This window comes from Ranitomeya imitator, chromosome 4 (assembly GCF_032444005.1).
Source record: "Ranitomeya imitator isolate aRanImi1 chromosome 4, aRanImi1.pri, whole genome shotgun sequence".
Lineage (NCBI taxonomy): Eukaryota > Metazoa > Chordata > Amphibia > Anura > Dendrobatidae > Ranitomeya > Ranitomeya imitator.
Window position 1 is genome coordinate 357,488,128 of NC_091285.1, and position 25,919 is coordinate 357,514,046.

General features: G+C 42.6%; 1 protein-coding gene across 8 annotated transcripts in view; it reads right to left on the reverse strand.

Annotated features, from left to right (window-relative positions):
• The window catches only part of PIK3CG (phosphatidylinositol-4,5-bisphosphate 3-kinase catalytic subunit gamma), a 217,765-nt gene that overhangs the window by 145,125 nt on the left and 46,721 nt on the right, over window positions 1-25,919 (reverse strand). For 5 of the 8 annotated variants that reach the window (XM_069765075.1, XM_069765069.1, XM_069765073.1 and 2 more), the window contains one exon: window positions 7,592-7,657. The exons of the other annotated variants lie outside the window; for them this stretch is intronic. In XM_069765075.1, the coding sequence (XP_069621176.1) occupies window positions 7,592-7,657 (66 nt within the window). The remainder of the gene's footprint in view (window positions 1-7,591; window positions 7,658-25,919) is intronic. 8 annotated transcript variants of the gene reach the window in all.

The window sequence follows — 25,919 nt, forward strand, 5'->3', positions numbered from 1 at the left end:
TTTCCTTCCTCAGGTCATGAGGTTAAGTCGTTAGGTGCTGCTCTATTTAACTCCACCTAGTGCTTTGATCCTGGCCTCCAGTCAATGTTTTAGTATTGGTCTTGCTTCCTCCTGGATCGTTCCTGTGGCCTGTCTGCTCAGCATAAGCTAAGTTCTGCTTGTGTTACTTTTGTTGCTATATTTTCTGTCCAGCTTGCTTTTTTTGTTTTGCTTGCTTGCTGGAAGCTCTGAGACGCAGAGGGAGCACCTCCGTACCGTTAGTCGGTGCTGAGGGTCTTTTTGCCCTTCTGCGTGGTTGTTTGTAGGTTTTTGTGTTGACCGCAAAGCTATCTTTCCTATCCTCGGTCTATTCAGTAAGTCGGGCCTCACTTTGCTAAATCTATTTCATCTCTGTATTTGTATTTTCATCTTAACTCACAGTCATTATATGTGGGGGGCTGCCTTTTCCTTTGGGGAATTTCTCTGAGGCAAGGTAGGCTTATTTTTCTATCTTCAGGGCTAGCTAGTTTCTCAGGCTGTGCCGAGTTGCATAGGGAGCGTTAGGCGCTATCCACGGCTACCTCTAGTGTGGTTTGATAGATTTAGGGATTGCGGTCAGCAGAGTTCCCACGTCTCAGAGCTCGTCCTATGTTTTGTGGTTTTTGTCAGGTCACTTGTGTGCTCTGAACTTCAAGGTCCATTGTGGTTCTGAATTACCTATTCATAACAGTACTGGAGGCCAAAAGTACTATGCTTCTCAATAGAGGGAAAAAAGAAGTTCTGAGACCATTTTTTTTCTTTGCACTGTGTTTTGCCTTTTTTTCCCCTAGACATTTGGGTGGTTCAGGACACAGGTGTGGTGATGGACATTAAAGGTCTGTCTTCATGCGTGGATCTTCTCACTGCAAGAGTACAAAATATTCAAGACTTTGTGGCTCAGAATTCTATGTTAGAACCAAGAATTCCTATTCCTGATTTGTTTTCTGGAGATAGAGCTAAATTTCTGAGTTTCAAAAATAATTGCAAACTGTTTCTGGCGTTGAAACCTCGCTCCTCTGGTGACCCAGTTCAACAAGTTAAGATCATTATTTCTTTATTACGTGGCGACCCTCAAGACTGGGCATTTTCCCTTGCGCCAGGAGATCCTGCATTATGTAATATTGATGCGTTTTTTCTGGCGCTCGGATTACTGTACGATGAACCTAATTCAGTGGATCAGGCAGAGAAAAATTTGCTGGCTCTGTGTCAGGGTCAGGATGAGATAGAGATTTATTGTCAGAAGTTTAGAAAGTGGTCTGTGCTCACTCAATGGAATGAATGTGCTTTGGCAGCAATCTTCAGAAAGGGTCTCTCTGAAGCCCTTAAGGATGTCATGGTGGGATTTCCTATGCCTGCTGGTCTGAATGAGTCTATGTCTTTGGCCATTCAGATCGGTCGATGCTTGCGTGAGCGTAAATCTGTGCACCATTTGGCGGTATTATCTGAGCATAAACCTGAGCCTATGCAGTGCGATAGGACTTTGACCAGAGCTGAAAGGCAAGAACATAGACGTCAGAATGGGCTGTGTTTCTACTGTGGTGATTCCATTCATGCTATCTCCGATTGTCCTAAGCGCACTAAGCGGTTCGCTAAGTCTGCCACCATTGGTACGGTACAGTCGAAATTTCTTTTGTCCGTTACTTTGATCTGCTCTTTGTCTCCTATTCTGTCATGGCATTTGTGGATTCAGGCGCTGCCCTGAATTTGATGGATTTGGAGTTTGCTAGGCGCTGTGGGTTTGTCTTGGAGCCCTTGCAGTGTCTTATTCCATTGAGAGGAATTGATGCTACGCCTTTGGCCAAGAATAAGCCTCAGTATTAGACCCAGCTGACCATGTGCATGGCTCCTGCGCACCAGGAGGATATTCGCTTTCTGGTGTTGCAAAATCTGCATGATGTGGTCGTGTTGGGGTTGCCATGGCTACAAGTCCATAACCCAGTATTAGATTGGAAATCAATGTCTGTGTCCAGCTGGGGTTGTCAGGGGGTACATGGTGATGTTCCATTTCTGTCTATCTCATCATCCACCCCTTCTGAGGTCCCAGAGTTCTTGTCTGATTACCGGGATGTATTCGATGAGCCCAAGTCCAATGCCCTACCTCCGCATAGGGATTGTGATTGTGCTATTGAGTTGATTCCTGGTAGTAAGTTTCCTAAGGGTCGACTGTTTAATTTATCTGTACCTGAGCACGCCGCTATGCGGAGTTACGTAAAAGAATCCTTGGAGAATGGTCATATTCGCCCGTCGTCATCGCCATTGGGAGTAGGGTTCTTTTTTGTGGCCAAAAAGGATGGTTCGCTGAGACCTTGTATTGATTACCGCCTTCTAAATAAAATCACGGTCAAATTTCAGTACCCCTTGCCGCTGCTATCTGATTTGTTTACTCGGATTAAGGGGGCTAGTTGGTTCACCAAGATAGATCTTCGTGGTGCATATAATCTTGTGCGTATTAAACGGGGCGATGAATGGAAAACTGCATTTAATACGCCCGAGGGCCATTTTGAGTACCTAGTTATGCCATTCGGACTTGCCAATGCTCCATCAGTATTTCAGTCCTTTATGCACGACATCTTCCGAGAGTACCTGGATAAATTCCTGATTGTATACTTGGATGATATTTTGGTCTTTCTCAGATGATTGGGAGTCTCATGTGAAGCAGGTCAGAATGGTGTTCCAGGTCCTGCGTGCTAATTCTTTGTTTGTGAAGGGATCAAAGTGTCTCTTTGGTGTTCAGAAGGTTTCATTTTTGGGGTTCATTTTTTCCCCTTCTACCATCGAGATGGACCCTGTTAAGGTCCAGGCCATTTATGATTGGACTCAGCCGACATCTCTGAAGAGTCTGCAAAAGTTCCTTGGCTTTGCTAATTTTTATCGTCGTTTCATCTGTAATTTTTCTAGTATTGCTAAACCATTGACCGATTTGACCAAGAAGGGTGCTGATGTGGTCAATTGGTCTTCTGCTGCTGTGGAAGCTTTTCAAGAGTTAAAGCGTCGTTTTTCTTCTGCCCCTGTGTTGTGCCAATCAGATGTTTTGCTTCCGTTCCAGGTTGAGGTTGATGCTTCTGAAATTGGAGCGGGGGCTGTTTTGTCGCAAAGAGGTGCTGATTGCTCGGTGATGAAGCCATGCGCCTTCTTTTCCAGGAAGTTTTCGCCTGCTGAGCGAAATTATGATGTTGGCAATCGAGAGTTGCTGGCCATGAAGTGGGCATTCGAGGAGTGGCGTCATTGGCTTGAAGGAGCGAAGCATCGCGTGGTGGTCTTGACTGATCACAAGAACTTTACTTATCTCGAGTCTGCCAAACGGTTGAATCCTAGACAGGCTCGTTGGTCGCTGTTTTTCTCCCGTTTTGACTTTGTGGTTTCGTACCTTCCGGGCTCTAAAAGTGTGAAGGCGGATGCCCTGTCTAGGAGTTTTGTGCCCGACTCTCCGGGTTTGCCTGAGCCGGAGGGTATTCTCAAAGAGGGAGTAATTGTGTCTGCCATCTCCCCTGATTTGCGGCGGGTGCTGCAAAAATTTCAGGCTAATAAACCCAGCAGAGAAACTGTTTGTCCCTGATAGGTGGACGAATAAAGTTATCTCTGAGGTTCATTGTTCGGTGTTGGCTTGTCATCCTGGAATCTTTGGTACCAGAGATTTGGTGGCTAGATCCTTCTGGTGGCCGTCTCTGTCGCGGGATGTGCGTTCTTTTGTGCAGTCCTGTGGAATTTGTGCTCGGGCTAAGCCCTGCTGTTCTCGTGCCAGTGGGTTGCTTTTGCCCTTGCCGATCCCGAAGAGGCCTTGGACACATATCTCTATGGATTTTATTTCGGATCTCCCCGTCTCTCAAAAAATGTCGGTCATTTGGGTAGTTTGTGATCGCTTCTCTAAGATGATCCATTTGGTACCCTTGTCTAAATTACCTTCCTCTTCTGATTTGGTGCCATTGTTCTTCCAGCATGTGGTTCGTTTACATGGCATTCCAGAGAACATCGTTTCTGACAGAGGTTCCCAGTTTGTTTTGAGGTTTTGGCGAGCCTTTTGTGCTAGGATGGGCATTGATTTGTCTTTTTCCTCGGCTTTCCATCCTCAGACAAATGGCTAGACTGAACGAACCAATCAGACCTTGGAAACATATCTGAGATGTTTTGTTTCTGCTGATCAGGATGACTGGGTGTCCTTTTTGCCGTTGGCTGAGTTCGCTCTTAATAATCGGGCCAGCTCGGCTACCTTGGTTTCACCGTTTTTCTGCAATTCTGGGTTCCATCCTCGTTTCTCTTCAGGGCAGGTTGATTCTTCGGACTGTCCTGGTGTGGATACTGTGGTGGACAGATTGCAGCGGATTTGGACTCATGTAGTGGACAATTTGACCTTGTCCCAGGAGAAGGCTCAACGTTTCGCTAATTGCAGACGCTGTGTGGGTCCCCGACTTCGTGTTGGGGATTTGGTTTGGTTGTCATCTCGTTATATTTCTATGAAGGTTTCCTCTCCTAAGTTTAAGCCTCGTTTCATTGGTCCGTATAGGATTTCTGAGGTTCTTAATCCTGTGTCTTTTCGTTTGACCCTTCCAGATTCTTTTTCCATCCATAACGTATTCTATAGGTCATTGTTGCGGAGATACGTGGCGCCTTTGGTTCCATCTGTTGATCCTCCTGCCCCGGTTTTGGTGGAGGGGGAGTTGGAGTATATAGTGGAGAAGATTTTGGATTCTCGTGTTTCGAGACGGAAACTCCAGTATCTGGTTAAGTGGAAGGGTTATGGTCAGGAAGATAATTCCTGGGTCTTTGCCTCTGATGTCCATGCTGCCGATCTTGTTCGTGCCTTTCATATGGCTCATCCTGGTCAGCCTGGGGGCTCTGGTTAGGGTTCGGTGACCCCTCCTCAAGGGGGGGGGGTACTGTTGTGAATTCTGTGATCAAGCTCCCTCCTGTGGTCACGAGTGGTACTGCGGCTTCTGAGTTTCCTTCCTCAGGTCATGAGGTTAAGTCGTTAGGTGCTGCTCTATTTAACTCCACCTAGTGCTTTGATCCTGGCCTCCAGTCAATGTTCTAGTATTGGTCTTGCTTCCTCCTGGATCGTTCCTGTGGCCTGTCTGCTCAGCATAAGCTAAGTTCTGCTTGTGTTACTTTTGTTGCTATATTTTCTGTCCAGCTTGCTTTTTTGGTTTTGCTTGCTTGCTGGAAGCTCTGAGACGCAGAGGGAGCACCTCCGTACCGTTAGTCGGTGCGGACGGTCTTTTTGCCCCTCTGCGTGGTTGTTTGTAGGTTTTTGTGTTGACCGCAAAGCTATCTTTCCTATCCTCGGTCTATTCAGTAAGTCGGGCCTCACTTTGCTAAATCTATTTCATCTCTGTGTTTGTATTTTCATCTTAACTCACAGTCATTATATGTGGGGGGCTGCCTTTTCCTTTGGGGAATTTCTCTGAGGCAAGGTAGGCTTATTTTTCTATCTTCAGGGCTAGCTAGTTTCTCAGGCTGTGCCGAGTTGCATAGGGAGCGTTAGGCGCTATCCACGGCTACCTCTAGTGTGGTTTGATAGGTTTAGGGATTGCGGTCAGCAGAGTTCCCACGTCTCAGAGCTCGTCCTATGTTTTGTGGTTTTTGTCAGGTCACTTGTGTGCTCTGAACTTCAAGGTCCATTGTGGTTCTGAATTACCTATTCGTAACACTGGTTATGAAGGTGAAAAGAACAGGCTCTGGCCTTAAAGGGTAAATGAGAAAACACTTCTACAGCACACATGGCGTTATTTTTTCCACTTGGAAATAAACGTAAGTGACAATTCTTTTGGGTGTTTCTGCTAGGGAAAAAGACTTGAAATGTAACTACTTGATAAATTGAAGCAAACCAAAGTCCTATACACAAAAAAAGTGTTAAAATAAAAACAGCCCAAAAATGTTTAAAGCTTTTTTTCTTTTTGGAGGTTGTGAATTTTTCAGCTACAAAAACCCACATAAATAAAACTCTGTATGAACATACTTTAGGATTTTTGCTCAGCAAAGTAAGCCCACAAGTATTTCTGGCCAATGTGTTTACAACCTAAAGATCTTTTTGAAGAGCTTTTGGAGCAGAAACTGAGAAGAAACTCTTCATATCCTCCTCAAAAATGTAAAACTCTTCAAAAAGTTGGAGGTTCTGCTCAGTTTCCGTTTATAAAACCCAACAAAAAGACTCTTTATGCACATAGCCACTGAGAGGGAACTTCCATGTTTTTGAGAAGTTTTGAGATTTGGAGAATTGCTGCTCAGATTCTGCTCCAAAATAGAAAAACTCCTTGAAAAGCACTGTGTGCACATAGTCTGAGGCCACGTGCACACATTGAATGTTAGGTGACTTTTTTACATAAGTATTTGTATGAATACAGTAGTGGTGACGTGTTTCTATTATAAAAAACTTACCAAATACTCATCGTGTGCACGTGGCCTTAAAAGGTGTAATTCGTTATTTTGATTGCGGGGCTTTCTATTGATAGGGTTTAGAGTTAAAAGGGTATGTTTCCATGTGGCGTAGCTTTGGTTGCAGCGGACACCCGCCTTGTCCAAAGAACTACCAGCTTTTGTACGCGCGATGATTTTGCATGTGTTCATTGAACACATGTGGAATCACCGCATCCTATACATAGAACGATGCTATTTATCTTGCGGAGATTGAGTGTCTCCACAACATAAACAGACATGCTGCAGTCTATAAAGATGGGTCGCATGTGTGTATACGCAGGTCTGCCACCTGCGTCTTTGTAGGCATAGTGGAGACGCTATTTCATAAAATCCCATCAACTATGCTGCAACATCTGGACGTTGCGGATTGGATGCTGCGGCTGTACGCAGCGTCCATTCCGCAGCAAATACTGAACGTGGAAACATATCCTAAGAAGTACTGTCTGGCAGCTGTTAGCATCAGAGGTAATCCCAGCAGCCGAACCCCAAGACAGGGAGTACCTACTTTCTGTAACTTTCTTATTTAAGTGAATGGAGAGTAATACATCCATATCCTGCTCTCTACAGGTTGCTGGGATAAAAACCATTCCTTTCTTAGGCTCTGTGCACACAATGCGGATTTTGCTGCGGATCCGCAGCAGTTTCCAATGAGTTTACAGTACAATGTAAACCTATGGGAAACCGAAAACGCTGTGCCCATGCTGTGGAAAAAAACGCATGGAAACACAGCGGTTTACATTCCGCAGCATGTCAATTCTTTGTGCGGAATCCGCAGCGGTTTTACACCTGCTCCATAATAGAAAGCCGCAGGTTTAAAACCGCAGTGGAATCTGCACAAAAACCACAGTAAATCCGCGGTAAATCCACTATAAATCCGCAGGAAAAACGCTATATTTTTGCCCTGCAGATTTATAAAATCCGCTGTGGAAAAATCCGCACTGGACCATTCTACGTGTGCGCATACCCTTAGAGTATTTGGGGCACCCAGACACTGGACTCTAGACAATCAGTATTATAACATGTCCTAACGATGAGTCACAAAATACTGCTGTTGTTAAACTGCTCTACTATAACTAAACTTATATTATGGAGTACTTAAACACTAGGTGTATGCCCATTCTTAAAGTAAAACAAGAATATATTGATAAAATAAATATCTTACCCTTAATGCACGTCTCAATAAATACCTGGATAAAGCACTGTCATGATATGGTTCAAACTTAACAGCCTGTAAATGAGAAATAATAAAAAACATGATTGTTTTATCAGTTGAGGTCAGAGTGTAAGACGTCCTTTTTTGCTGCCTTTTGTTCTGGCTTGTGAAAATAACATGATTTTAATTAATGTACTCATGGACATTTTTTATTGTGTTTTTTTCTCATATAAAACCATACCACACCAATTAGCATATGGCGCCAGAGGATTAGAAAAGGCATTTTCTTGGACATTCGGTGGAATGGGGCCCTTTTGATGGGTTTTCAGGAGTGCTTTTAAATATAACTGAAAGGTGGTAGATATACAGTGGCTTGCAAAAGTATTCATGTCCTTTGGCATGTTTTGTGTTTTGCTACCTCACAACCTGGCATTTCACAGTTGTTGTTTTTTTGAGGGTTTGCATCAGTTCACGTAAAGACCATGCCTACAACTGTAAACATGTGGTTTTCTTTTTATTGTGAAGGAAACAAGGAATAGGACAAAATAATTGAAAAGTTCAGTGTGCATAATTATTCACTCCCTAAAGTCAGTACTTTGCAGAGTCTCTTTTTGCAGCAATTGCAGCTACAAGACACTTTGGATAAGGGTACCGTCACACTATACGATTTACCTACGATCATGACCAGCGATACGACCTGGCCGTGATTGTAGGTAAATCGTAGTGTGGTCGCTGGGGAGCTGTCACACAGACAGCTCTCCAGCGACCAACGATGCCGAGGTCCCTGGGTAACCAGGGTAAACATCGGGTAACTAAGCGCAGGACCGCGCTTAGTAACCCGATGTTTACCCTGGTTACAAGCATAAAACTAAAAAAAAACAAACAGCACATACTTACATTCTGGTGTCCGTCAGGTCCCTTGCCGTCTGCTTCCCACACTGTGACTGCCGGCCGTAAAGTGAAACTGAAAGCACAGCCGCTGTGCTCTGCTTTCACTTTACGGCCGGCAGTCACAGTGCGGGAAGCAGACGGCAAGAGACCTGACGGACACCAGAATGTAAGTATGTGCTGTTTTTTTTTTTTTAGTTTTACGCTTGTAACCAGGGTAAACATCGGGTTACTAAGCGCGGTCCTGCGCTTAGTTACCCGATGTTTACCCTGGTTACAAGCGAACGCATCGCTGGATCGCATCGCTAGATCGCTAGATCGGTGTCACACACACCGATCTAGCGATGACAGCGGGAGATCCAGCGATGAAAGAAAGTTCTAAAATGGATCCAAAATGGCCAACTTCAAAATGGCAGCCATGGTTACCACCCATCTTGAAAAGTTTTCCCCCTCCCATATACTAATGTGCCACAAACAGGAAGTTGATATCACCAACCTTTCCCATTTTATTTAGGTGTACCCATATACATGGCCCACCCTGTATATATATATATATATATATATATATATACTGTATATATATATATTTATTTATGTATTCTATGTGTTTATATCTATTCTACCTATTCCATGTACGCGACACATGAATTGCTGGTTTTTATTCTATTTATCTATCTAATATATATATATATATATATATATATATATATATATATATACAGTATATATATATACAGTGGGGCAAAAAAGTATTTAGTCAGTCAGCAATAGTGCAAGTTCCACCACTTAAAAAGATGAGAGGCGTCTGTAATTTACATCATAGGCAGACCTCAACTATGGGAGACAAACTGAGAAAAAAAAATCCAGAAAATCACATTGTCTGTTTTTTTAACATTTTATTTGCATATTATGGTGGAAAATAAGTATTTGGTCAGAAACAAAATTTCATCTCAATACTTTGTAATATATCCTTTGTTGGCAATGACAGAGGTCAAACGTTTTCTGTAAGTCTTCACAAGGTTGCCACACACTGTTGTTGGTATGTTGGCCCATTCCTCCATGCAGATCTCCTCTAGAGCAGTGATGTTTTTGGCTTTTCGCTTGGCAACACGGACTTTCAACTCCCTCCAAAGGTTTTCTATAGGGTTGAGATCTGGAGACTGGCTAGGCCACTCCAGGACCTTGAAATGCTTCTTACGAAGCCACTCCTTCGTTGCCCTGGCGGTGTGCTTTGGATCATTGTCATGTTGAAAGACCCAGCCACGTTTCATCTTTAATGCCCTTGCTGATGGAAGGAGGTTTGCACTCAAAATCTCACGATACATGGCCCCATTCATTCTTTCATGTACCCGGATCAGTCGTCCTGGCCCCTTTGCAGAGAAACAGCCCCAAAGCATGATGTTTCCACCACCATGCTTTACAGTAGGTATGGTGTTTGATGGATGCAACTCAGTATTCTTTTTCCTCCAAACACGACAAGTTGTGTTTCTACCAAACAGTTCCAGTTTGGTTTCATCAGACCATAGAACATTCTCCCAAAACTCCTCTGGATCATCCAAATGCTCTCTAGCAAACTTCAGACGGGCCCGGACATGTACTGGCTTAAGCAGTGGGACACGTCTGGCACTGCAGGATCTGAGTCCATGGTGGCGTAGTGTGTTACTTATGGTAGGCCTTGTTACATTGGTCCCAGCTCTCTGCAGTTCATTCACTAGGTCCCCCCGCGTGGTTCTGGGATTTTTGCTTACTGTTCTTGTGATCATTCTGACCCCACGGGGTGGGATTTTGCGTGGAGCCCCAGATCGAGGGAGATTATCAGTGGTCTTGTATGTCTTCCATTTTCGAATTATTGCTCCCACTGTTGATTTCTTCACTCCAAGCTGGTTGGCTATTGCAGATTCAGTCTTCCCAGCCTGGTGCAGGGCTACAATTTTGTTTCTGGTGTCCTTTGACAGCTCTTTGGTCTTCACCATAGTGGAGTTTGGAGTCAGACTGTTTGAGGGTGTGCACAGGTGTCTTTTTATACTGATAACAAGTTTAAACAGGTGCCATTACTACAGGTAATGAGTGGAGGAAAGAGGAGACTCTTAAAGAAGAAGTTACATGTCTGTGAGAGCCAGAAATCTTGATTGTTTGTTTCTGACCAAATACTTATTTTCCACCATAATATGCAAATAAATTGTTAAAAAAACAGACAATGTGATTTTCTGGATTTTTTTTCTCAGTTTGTCTCCCATAGTTGAGGTCTACCTATGATGTAAATTACAGACGCCTCTCATCTTTTTAAGTGGTGGAACTTGCACTATTACTGACTGACTAAATACTTTTTTGCCCCACTGTATATATATACATATATATATATATATATAAATATATATATATATACACAGTGGGGGAAATAAGTATTTCATCCCTTGCTGATTTTGTAAGTTTTGCTCACTGACAAGAACATGAACAGTCTATAATTTTAAGGGTAGGTTAATGTTAACACTGAGAGATAGAATATCAAAAATAAAATCCAGAAAATCATATTGTATATATTATATAAATTGATTTGCATTTTGCAGTATTTGATCCCCTACAAAACATTAAGAGTTCTGGATCCTACAGACCAGTTAGATGATCCTAATCAACTCGTTATCTGCATTAGTGACAATTGTCTTACATAGTCCCCTTTATAAAAGACTCCTGTCCACAGACTCAATTAATCAGTTAGACTCTAACCTCTACAACATGGGCAAGACCAAAGGGCTTTCTAAGGATGTCAAGGACAAGATCATAGGCCTGCACAAAGCTTGAATGGGCTACAAAATCATACGTAAGACACTGAGAGAGAAAGAGACAACTGTTGGTGCAATAGTAAGAAAATGGAAGAAATACAAAATCAATCGACATCGATCTGGAGCACCATGCAAAAACTCCCATCGTGGGGTATCCTTGATCATGAGGATCGTGAGACATCAGCCTAAAACTACATGGGGGTAACTTGTTAATGATCTCAAGGCAGCTGGGTCCACAGTCACCAAGAAAACCATTGGTAACACATTATGCCGTAAAGGTTTAAAATCCTGCAGTGAGTGCAAGGGTGATTGGGAGAAGGTTCTGTGGTCAGATGAGACAAAATTTAAGCTCTTTTGCATTACCTAAACTCTCTGTGTTTGGAGGAAGAGAAAGGCTGCCTATGAGCCAAAGAACAACATCCCCACTGTCAAGCATGGAGGTGGAAACAATGTTTTGGGGGTGTTTCTCTGCTAGGGGAACAGGACTTCTTCACCGCATCAATGGGAGAATGTATGAAGCCATGTACCATAAAATCCTGTGTGGCAACCTCCTTCCCTCTGCCAGGATATTAAAAATGGGTCATGGCTGGGTCTTCCTGCAAGACAATGACCCAAAACATATAGCCACGGCAATAAAGGAGTGCCTCAAAAAGAAGCACATTAAGGTCATGGAGTGGTATAGCCAGTCTTCAGACCTTAATCCCATAGAAAATTTATGAAGGGAGATGAAGCTCGGAGTTGCCAAGCGACAGGCTCAAAATCTTAATGATTTAGAGATGATCTGCAAAGAGGAGTTGACCAAAATTCCTCCAGACTTGTGAACACACCTTACCATCAACTACAAAAAACATCTGACTGCTGTGCTTGCCAACAAGGGTTTTGCCACCAAGTATTAAGTCTTGTTTGCCTGTAGGATCAAATACATGTTTCTCACTGCAAAATGCAAATACATTTATAGGATGTATACAATGTGATTTTCTGGATTTTATTTTGATATTATATCTCTCAATGTTAAAATTAACATATCCTTAAAATTATAGACTGTTTATGTCTTTGTCAGTTGGCAAACTAACAAAATCAGCAAGGTATCAAATACTTATTTCCCCCACTGTATATACAGTGGAGCAAAAAAGTATTTAGTCAGTCAGCAATAGTGCAAGTTCCAACCCTTAAAAAGATGGGAGGCGTCTGTAATTTACATCATAGGTAGACCTCAACTATGGGAGACAAACTGAGAAAAAAAAATCCAGAAAATCACATTGTCTGTTTTTTTAACAATTTATTTGCATATTATGGTGGAAAATAAGTATTTGGTCAGAAACAAACAATCAAGATTTCTGGCTCTCACAGACCTGTAACTTCTTTAAGAGTCTCCTCTTTCCTCCACTCATTACCTGTAGTAATGGCACCTGTTTAAACTTGTTATCAGTATAAAAAGACACCTGTGCACACCCTCAAACAGTCTGACTCCAAACTCCACTATGGTGAAGACCAGAGAGCTGTCAAAGGACACCAGAAACAAAATTGTAGCCCTGCACCAGGCTGGGAAGACTGAATCTGCAATAGCCAACCAGCTTGGAGTGAAGAAATCAACAGTGGGAGCAATAATTAGAAAATGGAAGACATACAAGACCACTGATAATCTCCCTCGATCTGGGGCTCCACGCAAAATCCCACCCTGTGGGGTCAGAATGATCTCAAGAACGGTGAGCAAAAATCCCAGAACCACGCGGGGGGACCTAGTGAATGAACTGCAGAGAGCTGGGACCAATGTAACAAGGCCTACCATAAGTAACACACTACGCCACCATGGACTCAGATTCTGCAGTGCCAGACGTGTTTCACTGCTTAAGCCAGTACATGTCCGGGCCCGTCTGAAGTTTGCTAGAGAGCATTTGGATGATCCAGAGGAGTTTTGGGAGAATGTCCTATGGTCTGATGAAACCAAACTGGAACTGTTTGGTAGAAACACAACTTGTCGTGTTTGGAGGAAAAAGAATACTGAGTTGCATCCATCAAACACCATACCTACTGTAAAGCATGGTGGTGGAAACATCATGCTTTGGGGCTGTTTCTCTGCAAAGGGGCCAGGACGACTGATCCGGGTACATGAAAGAATGAATGGGGCCATGTATCGTGAGATTTTGAGTGCAAACCTCCTTCTATCAGCAAGGGCATTGAAGATGAAATGTGGCTGGGTCTTTCAACATGACAATGATCCAAAGCACACCGCCAGGGCAACGAAGGAGTGGCTTCGTAAGAAGCATTTCAAGGTCCTGGAGTGGCCTAGCCAGTCTCCAGATCTCAACCCTATAGAAAACCTTTGGAGGGAGTTGAAAGTCCGTGTTGCCAAGCGAAAAGCCAAAAACATCACTGCTCTAGAGGAGATCTGCATGGAGGAATGGGCCAACATACCAACAACAGTATGTGGCAACCTTGTGAAGACTTACAGAAAACGTTTGACCTCTGTCATTGCCAACAAAGGATATATTACAAAGTATTGAGATGAAATTTTGATTCTGACCAAATACTTATTTTCCACCGTAATATGCAAATAAATTGTTAAAAAAACAGACAATGTGATTTTCTGGATTTTTTTTCTCAGTTTGTCTCCCATAGTTGAGGTCTACCTATGATGTAAATTACAGACGCCTCTCATCTTTTTAAGTGGTGGAACTTGCACTATTGCTGACTGACTAAATACTTTTTTGCCCCACTGTATATATATGTGTGTTTTGAGGAATATTTCCTTTGAAAACGATGTGTAAATTACAGAGAATTGCTGTATGTAAAAGCTTATGTTAAAATCGCAATGCAAATGGATAGCAATCGCACTGCATTCGGATGTAAATCGGATGCTAGGTGTGAAAAATCGGATTGTACTCGCATGACATTCGCATTACACTCGTGCGACTCTCCACAGGGAGACTCGGACAGATTTTTCATATATTTAGTGTGACTACAGCCTAAGGCTACGTTCAGACTAGCTTTGTGCTAGTGTGCGTCGGGCGACGCACGCGTCATGCGCCCCTATGTTTAACATGGGGGACACATGCGTTTTTGTTTGTTGCGTTTTGCGACAAATGCGTCTTTTTTGCCGCAAGCGTCGGACCAAGAAAACGCAACAAGTTGCATTTTTCTTGCGTCCGATTTTCGGCAAAAAACGGCGCACGCGTCGCAAAACGCAGCGTTTTTGCGTGCGTTTTGCCGCGTTTTTGCGTGCATTGTGCGTTGCGTCGCCGACGCAGCGGCGCACAATGCTAGTCTGAACGTAGCCTTAGCGGTTTTTTTTGGGTCATTGTCTTGTTGGAAGATGAATCTCTGTCCTAGTATCAAATCACTGACAGATTGAAACAGGTTTTGTTCAAGAATATCCTTGTATTTAGCACCATCCATCTTCTCCTCAACTTGGACCATTATCCCTGTCGCCGAAAAACATCCCCACAGGATTATGCTGTGACCCCCATGTTTCATTATGAGGATGGAATTCTTGGGTGATGAACTATGTTGGTTTAGTGCCAGACATTGCGTTTACCTTAGTGGCCAAAAAGTGCAATTTTGGTCTCATCTGACCACAGCACCTTCCTACACACGTCTCTAATTGGGAACTCTACAACTCCTTCAGGGTTAACTTTGGTCCTCTCTAATTAATGCCCTCCTTACCCATGCTGAGAGTTTTAGTAACATACATAGTAACATAGTTAGTAAGGCCGAAAAAAGACATTTGTCCATCCAGTTCAGCCTATATTCCATCATAATAAATCCCCAGATCTACGTCCTTCTACAGAACCTAATAATTGTATGATACAATATTGTTCTGCTCCAGGAAGACATCCAGGCCTCTCTTGAACCCCTCGACTGAGTTCGCCATCACCACCTCCTCAGGCAAGCAATTCCAGATTCTCACTGCCCTAACAGTAAAGAATCCTCTTCTATGTTGGTGAAAAAACCTTCTCTCCTCCAGACGCAAAGAATGCCCCCTTGTGCCCGTCACCTTCCTTGGTATAAACAGATCCTCAGCGAGATATTTGTATTGTCCCCTTATATACTTATACATGGTTATTAGATCGCCCCTCAGTCGTCTTTTTTCTAGACTAAATAATCCTAATTTCGCTAATCTATCTGGGTATTGTAGTTCTCCCATCCCCTTTATTAATTTTGTTGCCCTCCTTTGTACTCTCTCTAGTTCCATTATATCCTTCCTGAGCACCGGTGCCCAAAACTGGACACAGTACTCCATGTGCGGTCTAACTAGGGATTTGTACAGAGGCAGTATAATGCTCTCATCATGTGTATCCAGACCTCTTTTAATGCACCCCATGATCCTGTTTGCCTTGGCAGCTGCTGCCTGGCACTGGCTGCTCCAGGTAAGTTTATCATTAACTAGGATCCCCAAGTCCTTCTCCCTGTCAGATTTACCCAGTGGTTTCCCGTTCAGTGTGTAATGGTGATATTGATTCCTTCTTCCCATGTGTATAACCTTACATTTATCATTGTTAAACCTCATCTGCCACCTTTCAGCCCAAGTTTCCAACTTATCCAGATCCATCTGTAGCAGAATACTATCTTCTCTTGTATTAACTGCTTTACATAGTTTTGTATCATCTGCAAATATCGATATTTTACTGTGTAAACCTTCTACCAGATCATTAATGAATATGTTGAAGAGAACAGGTCCCAATACTGACCCCTGCGGTACCCCACTGGTCACAGCGACCCAGTTAGAGACTATACCATTTATAACCACCCTCTGCTTTCTATCACTAAGCCAGTTACTAACCCATTTACACACATTTTCCCCCAGACCAAGCATTCTCATTTTGTGTACCAACCTCTTGTGCAGCACGGTATCAAACGCTTTGGAAAAATCGAGATATACCACGTCCAATGACTCACCGTGGTCCAGTCTATAGCTTACCTCTTCATAAAAACTGATTAGATTGGTTTGACAGGAGCGATTTCTCATAAACCCATGCTGATATGGAGTTAAACAGTTATTCTCATTGAGATAATCCAGAATAACATCCCTCAGAAACCCTTCAAATATTTTACCAACAATAGAGGTTAGACTTACTGGCCTATAATTTCCAGGTTCACTTTTAGAGCCCTTTTTGAATATTGGCACCACATTTGCTATGCGCCAGTCCTGCGGAACAGACCCTGTCGCTATAGAGTCACTAAAAATAAGAAATAATGGTTTATCTATTACATTACTTAGTTCTCTTAGTACTCGTGGGTGTATGCCATCCGGACCCGGAGATTTATCTATTTTAATCTTATTTAGCCGGTTTCGCACCTCTTCTTGGGTTAGATTGGTGACCCTTAATATAGGGTTTTCATTGTTTCTTGGGATTTCACCTAGCATTTCATTTTCCACCGTGAATACCGTGGAGAAGAAGGTGTTTAATATGTTAGCTTTTTCCTCGTCATCTACAACCATTCTTTCCTCACTATTTTTTAAGGGGCCTACATTTTCAGTTTTTACTCTTTTACTATTGATATAGTTGAAGAACAGTTTGGGATTAGTTTTACTCTCCTTAGCAATGTGCTTCTCTGTTTCCTTTTTGGCAGCTTTAATTAGTTTTTTAGATAAAGTATTTTTCTCCCTATAGTTTTTTAGAGCTTCAATGGTGCCATCCTGCTTTAGTAGTGCAAATGCTTTCTTTTTACTGTTAATTGCCTGTCTTACTTCTTTGTTTAGCCACATTGGGTTTTTCCTATTTCTAGTCCTTTTATTCCCACAAGGTATAAACCGCTTACACTGCCTATTTAGGATGTTCTTAAACATTTCCCATTTATTATCTGTATTCTCATTTCTGAGGATATTGTCCCAGTCTACCAGATTAAGGGCATCTCTAAGCTGTTCAAACTTTGCCTTCCTAAAGTTCAATGTTTTTGTGACTCCCTGACAAGTCCCCCTAGTGAAAGACAGGTGAAACTGCACAATATTGTGGTCGCTATTTCCTAAATGCCCAACCACCTGCAGATTTGTTATTCTGTCAGGTCTATTAGATAGTATTAGGTCTAAAAGTGCTGCTCCTCTGGTTGGATTCTGCACCAATTGTGAAAGATAATTTTTCTTGGTTATTAGCAGAAACCTGTTGCCTTTATGGGTTTCACAGGTTTCTGTTTCCCAGTTAATATCCGGGTAGTTAAAGTCCCCCATAACCAGGACCTCATTATGGGTTGCAGCTTCATCTATCTGCTTTAGAAGTAGACTTTCCATGCTTTCTGTTATATTTGGGGGTTTGTAACAGACCCCAATGAGAATTTTGTTACCATTTTTCCCTCCATGAATTTCAACCCATATGGACTCGACATCCTCATTCCCTTCGCTAATATCCTCCCTTAAAGTGGACTTTAGACAAGACTTTACATAGAGACAAACCCCTCCTCCTCTCCGATTTTTACGATCCTTTCTAAACAGACTGTAACCCTGTAAGTTAACTGCCCAGTCATAGCTTTCATCTAACCATGTCTCGGTTATTCCCACTATGTCAAAGTTACCTGTAGATATTTCTGCTTCTAGTTCTTCCATCTTGTTTGTCAGGCTTCTGGCGTTTGCGAGCATGCAGTTTAGAGGATTTTGTTTTGTTCCAATCTCCTCACTGTGGATTGTTTTAGAAATGTTCTTACCTCCCTTCTGAGTATGTTTTCCTGGGTCGTCTTTGTTCGAGTGTAATGTTTTTCTTCCCGTCCCCTCTTCTTCTAGTTTAACGCCCTCCTGATGAGTGTAGCGAGTCTTCTGGCGAATGTGTGTTTCCCAGGTTTGTTGAGGTGTAGTCCGTCTCTGGCGAGGAGTCCATCATACCAGTAATTCACACCGTGGTCCAGGAATCCAAATCCTTGTTGTCTGCACCATCGTCTTAGCCAGTTGTTTGCATCAAGGATCCTGTTCCATCTCCTGGTGCCATGCCCGTCTACTGGAAGGATAGAAGAAAAAACTACCTGTGCATCCAGTTCCTTTACTTTCTTCCCCAACTCTTCAAAGTCCTTGCAGATTGTCGGTAGGTCCTTCCTTGCCGTGTCATTGGTGCCAACATGTATCAGAAGAAATGGGTGGACGTCCTTGGAGCTGAAGAGCTTTGGTATCCTATCGGTCACATCCTTGATCATCGCACCTGGAAGGCAGCATACTTCTCTTGCAGTTATGTCCGGTCTGCAGATGGCTGCTTCGGTGCCTCTCAGTAGTGAGTCTCCCACCACCACCACTCTTCGTTGCTTCTTGGCTGTACTTTTTGCTGTCACTTGTTGCTGTGTGCCCTTTTCTTTTTTGCTTGCTGGTATTGCTTCATTCTTAGGTGTGCCATCTTCATCCTCTACAAAGATTTGATATCGGTTCTTCAGTTGTGTGGTTGGTGATTTCTCCATGGTCTTCTTGCTTCTTTTGGTCACATGCTTCCACTCATCTGCTTTTGGAGGTTCTCTGACACTTTTTGCACCTTCTGTGACCAGTAGAGATGCTTCTGTTCTGTCTAGAAAGTCTTCATTCTCTTTGATGAGTTTCAAAGTTGCTATTCTTTCTTCCAGACCCCGCACCTTTTCTTCTAAAAGGGCCACTAGTCTACACTTCTGACAGGTGAAATTGGATTCTTCTTCTGGTCGATCTGTGAACATGTAGCACATGCTGCAGCTCACCATGTAGGTTGTCACATCTGCCATGTTGCTCCTAGATCCTGCTGACTTGCTGATGGGGGGCTCTCTCTTGGCAGGTTTGTTGTGTACCATGTTTTTTCCATTTAATGATAATGGATTTGATGGCGCTCTAAGGAATCAACAGACTGAGATATTCTTTTATAACTAAACCCTGATTTGTACTTCTCAACAACATTGTCCCTGACAATCTGCTGGATCTTCATGGTTTGGTCAGTGATGCCTGTTGTTAAATTACTGCAGCCTTTGTGGCCTTTCAGAAAAGGTATGTATTTACTGACAGACCATATGACACTTAGATTGCACACAGGTGGACTTCCTTTCACTAAGATTGCAGAATCACTGACTGGGTGGATCAGGGAAATGCAGTAGACATAGTATATATCATCTCCGCAAAGCATTTGAAAAAGTATTTCATACTATCTTTATTGAAAAAATTACCAAGCATGGGATTGACAAGGCTATGGTTAGGTGGTTTCATAACTGGCTTAGTGATCGTACTCAAAGAGTGAGAATAAATGGTTGCACAGCCAATTGGAAGAGTGTTGCAAGTGGAGTATTACAAGGCTCCATACTGGTCCCAGCGTTGTTCAATATTTTTTATAAATGATCTAGTTAAGGGAACTGAAGGTATATTAATCAAATTTGCAAACATTGCAAAGCTACTACGATCGCTGTGATTGGCTGTTGAATTCTGAACAGCCAATCACAGCGTTTCCCAGTGTTTCAGACATGGAAATTGCCTGAACCATGGATGTCCAAGCTACAATTTGTGCTATAAGAGTACTGATCATAGCCTGGAGCCTAGAAACCACAGAGTCACCAGGGCCAGCCCTGGTTAGTGCAATTGGACGATGACCAATCAGAGTGCAGATGCAAACTGAACTCTCAGTGACCGCTCTGCATTTCCTCATTCTGTCTTACGGACGTGAGGAGAGCAGTCACTGAGAGTTCTGTTGCGCCATGCTGGGAATTGTGGTGTGACAGATATTTTCGAGCATATGCCATCACTATTGGTGTTCCTGATGCTGAAGAAGAAAGAAGATGTTTCTGATTCTTACCTGATCCGTTCCTGATCTTTCCTAATCCACCCCAAATCCCCCTCTTCACCCCCTCCCACCAACCTCCCTTTCTGCTGTCGAGCACTGATCAGTACTTAATTGTTTTTTCTGTTTTGTGCATTCGGCAGCCACTGAGAGCTGATCAGAAAATTACTGATCCTAACTCATGCTCACTGTATTCCATGACTTTTTTTTGTCCCTGTCTATTTTTCGCTGCCCCCTTTGCACCACCTCCATGTGTGTGTCCTGCAGCCGCCGAGCGCTGATCATTGACACAAATCACTGATCGGAACTGTTGATCATTGTTTTCGTTAACTTTTATTTAGCCCTGCCTATTCCCCCCCTACCCTTTGCACCACCTGTGAGTGTGAGTCCTGCAGCTGCCAAGTGCTGATCATTGACACAAATCACTGATCGGCACCCGTGCTCGCTGTTTTCCAGGACTTTTTTTTTGTCCTTGTCTATTTCCACCCCGTTCCTTTGCACTACTCCATATGTACCCTACAGCCGCTGTGCTGCTGATCAGACACACATCACTGATTAGCATCCATGCTTGCTGTTGGCAAGGATTTTTTTCCTGTCTATTTTGTTTTATCTCCTTTTTGCACCATATCCATCCATGCGTCCTGCAGCCATCGAGCACTGATAACTGACCCATATCAGTGATCGGCAAGTGTTGTTTTGGTTTTTTTTGTGTGTGAAAAAAAAAATCAAAAGAAATAATTTAGATTAGTTAATAGGACTACTAGATTAGGGACAGTAAAAATATAAAGTAGTAATCTACAGTATTTTTTACTGAATGTAGTCAGGGGTAAGCGCACATCCGTGCGGCGTCCTATAGCCGTCGAGCACTGATCACTAACAGACATCAGTGATCAACCTCCAGTTAATTTTTTTTTTTTTTTTTGGGATGTGTAAAAAGAATTTAAAAAATGTAGATTGGACTAGGTTAGAGACAGTAAAAATATACAGTAGTAATCGGTGTCTACTACAGTATTTTTTGCTGACTAAAGACAGGGTTAGTGTATGATGGTTGCGGATGCGCAGCAATTTTATTTTTTACTGATGTCCATTTTGTAAGTTTGTTTTTTCAAATTTTTACATTCTTAGATTTTTCCTTCTAGATTCTTTTCTTTTTTTTCTCTTGTAATTAAAAAAGTTTACACCAAGCACTCACACACACACACACACACACACCTGAATAAAATTTGGTACACACACAAACACTGCATACGTGAAAAAAAGTTCTGCTCTTTCTAAACACTGTATTCAGTGGAGAAAGCATATGCTTTCCTTTCCTCTGATACTGATAGCGAGGAACAGGATATCACCTTCCTTTATTTTAACTCCTCCTCTTCTTCAAGTGATACTGAACCACCACGCAGATGCCTCAGAACAGAAAATGAACCAGTGCCCAACGTTAGTGACCCCATATTACAGTATTTTTCCAACCATAAGACACACTTTTTTTCCCTCCAAATTTGGGAGGAAAGTGTGGGTGCGTCTTATGGTACGGATGTAGCATGTGGGGAGGGGGGCAGCAGTGAGTGGGATCGCACTGTTGTCCCACTTCAGGATGTCCCTGCTGCCCGGAATCAGTGCTGGGGAAACCATGTGGTCCCGATGATTAAGTGCAGTGAATATTCATTAGCGGCTCCCCGCCCACCTATCAGCTGAGCAGTGAGCCAGGAGCAGCAAATGAATACTGCACTTAAGCAGGGACACACATGGCTTCCCCAGCGCTGATTCCTGCAGCAGCTGGGGAGGTCTGTGTGTCCGGGGGAGAGGAGGCAGCAGCAGCAGGGGCCAGAGGAGAGAGGAGATCGCTGCATACCTGCCTGCCATGCCTGGATGCCAAGTGCTGTGCACAAACAGGACCTGTTTGATGTCAGGAGTGGGCGGGTTGGAGCATCACATGGCAGCTCAGAGCCCTCCCTCTTCTTGACATCATCACTGGTCCTTCAGGCTCTCCACTAGAATCTGCAGCTTCCTCATAACCTGTGCTGTGGAAAGGAAACGAGGGAAGGCTCTGCGTGCAGTCATGGGATGCTTTTACCTCACCACAGTGTGGCTGGCTGCCACATTTAAGAGGTTAGTCTTTACAAAACACAATAAAGAACTCTGCCACTCCTTTGGTGAACTATAACTCCCAGCATGTCATAGGATCTGCAGGACATGCTGGGAGTTATAGTTCTCCCATGGGATTTTAAAGCAGCACTCCAGTGTTATTTTGCAGTGCTGGAGTGGTGCTTTCAATATATGCCCTGTGCCCCCATTCTTATACTCACCCTCCAGCATCTTCATATAGTACTGTACAGACACCACACTGGTCCCGCAGCTTCCAACATAATAACATACTATTATATATAATAACACCACATATAATAGTATGTTATTTATGTTATTAAATATTTTACCACATTTTTTTGCTTCAAATATTTTTTTTCCCTATTTTCCACCTCTAAAACCTGGGTGCGCCTTATAGTCCGGTGCGTCTTATAGTCCGAAAAATACGGTAACCTCACCCCTGAAGATTATGAGCCACTGATTTCTGATTTTGTGGCACAATCAGGAATAAAATTTGACACCACTGGCCTCACAGAAATAGTCTTTTTATCTGAGGATTTTGTAATCCTCATGATGGCCTAAACAAATTTGTATGCTCAGCAATTTTTGGCATAAAATCGTCCTTCATCATTTTCTAGCTAAACCTCTGCAGATGCCGTAGAAATTATGACGTTTTGAGGTGGGGTCCTTCACATAGGGTTAGTGAAGAAGCCAGAACTTTGGCAATATTGGAGTGTCGATGTTTTATACAACACTCATATGTTCCGCATGGCTATGACCTGTAAATGATTTGAAACAATCCAAAAAATTTTGCATTACAATGACAATGCACAATGTCCTCCCGAGATGAACCCAACCTTAACCGACTTTTCAAAGTTCGTCCGGTCATTGATCACCTCAGCAACAAGTTTGCTGAGGTGAACGTGCCCCAATAGGACATCTGCATGAATGAGTCCCTAATCTATTTCAAGGGGATGCGCAAATTCTGGCAATACCTGCCCAGTAACAGGGCCAGGTATGGAAATAAACTCTGCAATCTGTGCGAGAGTACCTTAGGGTACACCCACAGGTTTAGAGTTTATGAAGGGAAGGACACCCGGATTGAACCCCCTGAATGTCCCCCTGTCCTGGGAGTGAGTGGGAAAATTGTGAGATTTGGTGTACCCATTGCTGTATCAAGGTTATCACCTCTACGTAGATAACTTTTATACCATTACACCATGCTTCAAGTCTCTCTCTGCGTGAGCTACTGCAGCCTGTGGTACTGTCCGCAAAAATCAAAGAAGCCTCTCTAATACGCTAATTGGGCAGAAAGGGTGCGTGGAGAGCTCAATGTAGGATAATATGCTGGTGGTCAACTACAAGGACAAGAGGGATGTCCTATTCTTGACCACCATACATGATGATGGCAGCACCCCCACTGCTGTACAAGGTACGTGTTCACAGGTCACCAAAAAAGACTGTGTACTGGGATACAACAAGAATATTGGGGGAGTTGATCTCTCTGATCAAGCCCTCCAGTAGTACAGTGCCATGAGAAAAGCCAAGGTGTGGTACAAGAATCTGTCTGTACACATCATTCAGGTGGCAATATACAACATTTACGTGCTATCACAATGTGCAGGTAAGACAGGTACGTTGCACCTTCAGTTTCAGAAGGTAGTGATGAAGGTCCTAATCTTTAGATGTGAGGAAGGAGTGGCCCCCAGTACTTCAGGAACTGAATGTGCTCATATCGTACCAGGCCAACATTTCCCTGGCGAATCCCCTGAAACCACAAAGAAAGGAAGGTCGAAAAAGAGGTGCCGAGTGTGTTACAGGAGTTACACATGTTACGCAAGTAGACCACTTATCAATGCAACACCAGCCCTGACAAACCTGGCCTGTGTATAAAAGAATGCTTCAAACTGTACCACATATCCATAGACTACTAAATTAATTTCTGACTGAAACAACTCCTGTATGCCAAGCTGACGTACACTACACAGCTCAAGCATGCCAAACTGATGTACACTGCATAACTCACGTAAGCCCACCTGATGCACTCTACACTATTAACGTAAGCCAACCTAATGCACTCTATACAACTTAAGTATGCCACTAAATTATAAAATTCACATACCAGGAAACACTAGGTCAGTTCCAAAATGGGGTCACTTTTTGGGGGGAGTTTCCACTATTTAGGCACATCAGGGGATCTCCAAATGCGACATGATGACCACAGACCATTTTATCAAAGCCTGCATTCCAATCATCACTCCCCTTTTGAGCCCTGCCGTGCGCCCAAACATTATTTTTCCTCCACATATGAGGTATCAGCATACTCAGGAGAAATTGTTTTTACATATTTTGGGGTCGATTTTCTCCTTCTATCCTTGTAAAAATAAAAAAAACTTGTGGTCTAAAATAACATTTTTGTTGAAAAAAAATGTGATTTTTTTTCTTTTCATGATTCAATGTTATCATTTTCTGTGAAGCACCTGGGGGTTCAAAGTGCTTACCACACATCTAGATAACCTCCTTGTGGAGTCTACTATCCAAAATGCGGTCACCTCTGGGGGTTTCCACTGTTTAGGCACATCCGGAGCTCTGCAACAGCGCCATGGCATCTGCTCTAGATTCCAGACAATTTTGCATTCGAAAAGTCAAACGGTGCTCCTTCCTTTCAGAACTCTGCCGTGCACCCAAACAGTGATTTTACTCCTCATCGGCATACTCCAGAGAAATTTCAAAACAGATTATGTGGTTAATTTTTTTGTGTTACCTTTGTGAAAATAACAAAAATTGGGTCTAAAGTAAAATTTTTGTAAAAAAAAAAGGTTAAATGTAATTTCTTCCCTTCCACATTGCTTCCTTTCCTGAACCTGAAGGGTTAATAAACTTCTTGGATGTGGTTTTGAGCACCTTGAGGGGTACCAATTTGAAAATTGTGTCACTTTTTGGTATTTTCTGACATATAGGCCCCTCAAAGCCACTTCAAATGTGATGTGTCCCTATAAAAAATGTTTTTTATATATTTTGTTGGAAAAATGAGAAATCACTGGTCAACTTTTAACCCTTATAACTTCCTAACAAAACAATATGTTTCAAAACTGATTTAATGACTTAAAAATGAAGTTTGAATATTGTGAAATCTTCAAAATTTTCGCCAATTTTTAAATTTTTTTTCACAAATCAAGCAAGTCATATCTAAGAAATGTTACCACTATCAGGAAATACAATATATCAAGAAAAATCTCAGAATCAGAGGGATCCATTGAAGACTTTGAGTTCTGACCTCATAAAATGACACTGGGAAGAATTGTAAAATTTGGCAATGTCATGAAAGTGAAAACAGGCTTGGGGGGTAAAGGATCTGGGAATGTTTAGCTTGCAAAAAAAGAAGGCTTTGAGGAGACTTAATAGCGGTCTACAAAAATCTGAAGGGATGTCACGTGTAGAGGGATCATCCTTATTCTCATTTGAACATGGAAACACAAGAAGAAATAGAATGAAACTGAAAGGGAGAAGATACAGGTAAGAAAAATCTTTTGATCAGTGAGGGTGAACAATGAGTGGAACAGGCTGCCATGAGAAGTGGTGAGTTCTCCTTCAATGGAATTCTTTAAAAAGAGGCTGGACAGACATCTGTCTGAGGTGGTTTAGTGAATCCTTCATTGAGCAGGGGATTGGACACGATGATATCAGAGAGTACCAAAGTATCTATTATCCACAATTTAAGAAATCACCGACCAAGTGGATTATTATAATAAAATATAGTTTTTAATAATTTCTTAAAAACATGATAATACAATTCCACAGAGCTATGTGCTGGTTTATCTAGCAAAATTATTTTAAGGACCAATATAGCACACATTCTAAAAAAAATTATTTGCCAGAAAAAATAGA